We start from the raw sequence: 4,629 nt of genomic DNA, 5'->3' as shown, positions 1-4,629 counted from the left end.
AATGATTTTTTGTATTTTTTTTTAAATAAATACTTTATATATTTCATATATTAACTCGTCCAAGTACAGGTAGATATACTAGTATATGTAAATAGAAGTTCAGACAAATAACATAGAGGTCAACAAAAACATAAAATTATAATGGATAGTCTTAACTTCAATTTCTTCCTTGTGTCATCATCATCTCTGCTGAAATGTGGTTTTGATTTTGCTTAGCAGAACAAAGACCTCCTTCATACTAATTCTCTCATTCGGAGAATCATGAGAGCAATCCAGAGCCAAGTCCATGATTTTTGATAAGGCTACTTCCATGGCAGAAACAACTTGTTCCTCTCCCTCCATCAAATTTGGATCCACAACCTCAGTTATCCCACGTGGCAATGACTGTTGGATCCATGACCTTAAGCTTAGTCCCTCACAAAACATTTCATCAGTTGGTTTCTTTCTTGTGAAGACTTCCATTAGCATAATACCATAGCTGTATACATCTCCCTTTGGGGACACCACTCCTTCCAATCCATACTCTAAAATCACAATTGCAAGTCATAAGAATTTTGATACTATAATATTAAATTACTTCTCCCAAAAGCTTTATTTAACAAGAGGAGACAAAAATAATTATGTTCGCGACATGATGAAAAATTTCAAGAACTAATGAAAAATAAGAGCATGCAAGTCATAATACCGGGAGCCATATAACCAAGGGTGGCTAAGGTGTTTGTATGGATTTCAGATTGATCTTCTTCCAATAGTTTAGCAATGTTGAAATCACAAACATGTGCAACCATATCTTCATCCAACAGAACATTACTTGGCTTCAGATCACAATGCACCACAGGTCTAGTGTTACCATGGTGCAGATACTCCAATGCACATGCAACGTCTATTACTACCTTCAACCTTTGCATGAATGGTAGGCAATAGTTATGAGAATACAACCATTTCTCCAAGTTCCCATTTGCTACAAATTCCATCACCAAGGCCTTGAAATCAATGGAATTTGAGCAACTGCTGATGACTTTAACAAGATTTCTATGGCGAAGATTTCGCATCGCTTCGCATTCTGCATCAAAGCTTCTTGGTGCTTGTTGTATCTCCAAGTTGAATACTTTAACAGCAACCACAGTTCCATTTGAAAGCTCACCTCTGAAAACAGAACCTAAACCCCCTCTTCCAATAAGATTGCTCTCATCAAATTTCTGTGTTGCCTCCAAGAGTTCAAAGTAGGAAATTCGACTTGGAAATTGAAACGATGGTAAGTCTTCAGCAGCTGAACCCTTTCTTGGTTTTCTTCTGCATATCAAAATAACTGCACATGCAAGAATCATGCATAATACAATTAAGGGTATTGCCAATTTCAGAGCTTTGGATCTCCTACTGTTTTTTGCACCATCATTGGAACATGGTGGGACTCCAAAATTTGGTCTTCCACAGAGTCCATCATTCATCATGAATGATTGAGGTTTGAAATTTATAAACTTGCCACCATAAGGAATCTCACCATGTAGCCTATTATAAGACAAGTTTATAAACTTGAGATCAACAATGTTCACAAAGGACTTAGGAATGGTTCCTGATAAAAGATTATGGGAAAAATCAAGAAATTCCAAACTCAACATGTTCCCAATTGAATCAGGAATAGGCCCTTGTAACATGTTATAGGCTAATGAGAGATTCAATATTCTTTGCAAGCTACCAATTCCAGTGGGAATTTTTCCTGAAAGCTTGTTATGTGAAATATCCAAATTGATCACAGCATTCATGCTACTTATCTCAGCTGGCAAAGACCCTTCAAGGCCATTGGAGGATAAATTTACCTCCAAGATATAACTGAGGCTCCAAAGTGTGGAAGGTATTGTGGAGTTTAGGTTGTTGGAATCTAAGTAAAGTATTCTTAGAGAAGAAAGATGATCCACACATCTTGGAATTGGCCCAAAAATGTTGTTATTGCTAAGAATCAACTGGTTCAAATTCTGAATCCTGCAAATTTGTTCTGGGATAGAGCTATTTAGCCTATTGTTCGAAAGTTCCAATAATTGAAGAAGCTGTAAGTTCCCAATTGTGCTTGGAATCTCTCCTACAAATTGGTTGTTATACATCTTTAAATCATATAGGTTCTTCAAGTTTCCAATCTGTGGAGGAATTTCACCCTTGATGTTACAACTCCTCACATCAAACCTTTGAAGAGATTGTGAAAGATTTCCAATGGCGTTTGGAAGTGTTCCACCAAGGGGATTAGATGCTAAAAGAATCTTTGTCAATTGCCTGCATTGTGTGAGTGAATTGAGGAAACCAAGACCACCAGTGAAGTTGTTTCCCAAGAGATATAGGACCTGGAGATTTCTCAAGTTGCCAAATGAATCAGGTATAGGTCCTGAAAAGGAACTGTTGGCAAGTACTAGCTGAAGTAGCATTGAAGCATTGAAAAGAGGTGTTGGAATTTCTCCACTAAGGTTGGTCCCAGAAATGTAGAGGAATTGGAGATTGGAGAGGGTGTGATGTGCTTGAATTGGAAGAGTTCCTGATAGATTGTTGTTTGAGAGTGAGAGGCTTTGTAGTCCTGAGATGTTGAAGATGTTTGGAGGGATTGATCCTGTTAGTTTGTTGCCTTGTAAGTGCAATATCTCAAGCTTTCTTAATTTGTCACCTATCTCATAGGGTATTGTACCTGCAACATATCCCCTCAATCATTAAAAAGTACTTAAATTTTGCATTAAAAAAATTAGCCACGGTGTATTTGTAATTTATTTTCAATGTGTATTTTTAACATATATTTTATACGAGTGACTGATTTGATAGTTAATTTTTTGTGTGTCTCTAACATGATCGTACAGGAATCAAGTGAAGGGTCAATTTAATCCTTAAAATTAATGTATTGTTGGTTGATGATATGCATTTCCTGACATGGAATCTTGTGTGGCATTGATCAATTCCACATTTTGAAAGAGCTTTGCAACAGAAGCAATAAAATTCTTCAAAAACAGAACAATATAGAGTAGCACCCAATGCACAATATTTTAATGAAAACAACAACTATCAATTTAAAGAAGGTAAAAAAAAAAGTAAACTCTTAGAAATAAAACATACAGAGTTTCAAGGATCAAATTAATTTTTAACTAGGAATGCAAATTAAATGGAAACCTGTGAAAAAGTTTGCTCCGAGATATAAGTTTATTAATGAGGTGCAGTTGCCAATAGACTTTGGAATGGTGCCACCAACATTGTTATTTAATATAGAAATGTGTTGTAAGGAATGAGCTTGATCACACATCTCTTCAGGAAGTTGACCACCAAAGAAGTTGTTCCGAAGGTTTATTAGTCTTAAACTGGAGATGTTGAAAAGAGACTGTGGAAGTGAACCTGTCACAAAACATCTGCTATTATATTAAGAGAAATGTTAAGAGTAATACTTTAGACCAACATTTTATTTTTATTTATACTAAGTTTAATTATTCTATTAGTTCTCATCATTTTACCGAATTTTCAATTGGGTCTCTATATATATATTTTTTTAATGGGTCTCTATACCATATCAGATTTTATAATCCTTGTGGTGATAAAAATATTAAAATTATCGGAATATTCCGTTAAACAAAATAAATATGCCTAACACTTGACTGGATATTCTATTTTGTTTAACAGAATAGTCAGTTGATTTCAATGTTTTTGTGACAACAAAGACTTAGTTGCAAAATCTGATATAGTATAGAGATTTAATTAAAAAGGAAAAAAAAGTATAAAAACTTAATTTAAAATTCGATGAAATTATAGGACTGACAGAATAATTAAATCTTTAATTCTTTATACTATTAGAATTTAGAATTTAAAATTTAAAATTTAAAGTTTAGAGATAAAAAATCGAAGCTATATTAAACAGGAGATGAGATAATCAACTATATTATTGGTATAGAAAATAATTTTACATTGTTAATATATTCAGATATATAAAATTTGTACAATAAATAACATTGATAAATATCTTTTGCACCTTTCTTTAATATTCGATGCCTTGTTTTTAAAAAAAATTACAAAAAAAAAAAAAATAACAAATAAGTATTTCAAATAATAAACTATATGTTATGGAAAAGTATTATTTGGTCTTTGAAGGTACCTGTTAAATTGTTGTTGTTAAGACTTAAGGTTTGAAGCATAGATAAGCTGCCGATATCACTTGGTAGGTGTCCGTAAATTCTATTGTTGTCCATATTCAGAAATTTGAGCTTCCAACATTGATGCAAACTTGACGGAATTTCACCGAAAAATGAATTTCCAGAGAGGTCAAGAAATTCAAGCATTGGGAACGCAAGGCACAAATCCGATGGAAGAGAGCCAGTTAGGTTATTGTAAGAGAATCTAATCTGCCCAAGATTTGAGATATTGAAAAAGGATAATGGTACGTTGCCTACAAGATCATTCTTGCTCAAATCTATACTTCTTAATTGTGATACATTCCCAACATTTTGAGGAATGCTTCCTAAAAGAAAACAAAAGAGTTAGCAGTCATAGGCTTTGGGTGAGTTTTTAGAAAAATATAGTCTTTTTAAATGATTTTTTTTAAAAAAAATTTAAAAAGTAAAACTAATTTTATATTTAAATATTTTATACAAAAATATTTTTTTATTTAACAAT

General features: G+C 33.1%; 1 protein-coding gene across 1 annotated transcript in view; it reads right to left on the bottom strand.

Moving 5' to 3' along the window:
- The window catches only part of LOC107638822 (probable LRR receptor-like serine/threonine-protein kinase At3g47570), a 6,309-nt gene continuing 1,740 nt past the window's right edge, over positions 61-4,629 (bottom strand). The window contains exons 2-5 of the mRNA XM_016342220.2: positions 4,112-4,474; positions 3,142-3,360; positions 686-2,668; positions 61-524 (exon numbers count right to left, since the gene is read on the bottom strand). Of these exons, the coding sequence (XP_016197706.1) occupies positions 181-524; positions 686-2,668; positions 3,142-3,360; positions 4,112-4,474 (2,909 nt within the window). The 3' untranslated portion in view covers positions 61-180. The remainder of the gene's footprint in view (positions 525-685; positions 2,669-3,141; positions 3,361-4,111; positions 4,475-4,629) is intronic.

Source organism: Arachis ipaensis, chromosome B04 (genome assembly GCF_000816755.2).
Source record: "Arachis ipaensis cultivar K30076 chromosome B04, Araip1.1, whole genome shotgun sequence".
Lineage (NCBI taxonomy): Eukaryota > Viridiplantae > Streptophyta > Magnoliopsida > Fabales > Fabaceae > Arachis > Arachis ipaensis.
This window is presented reverse-complemented; position numbering and strand designations above follow the sequence as displayed.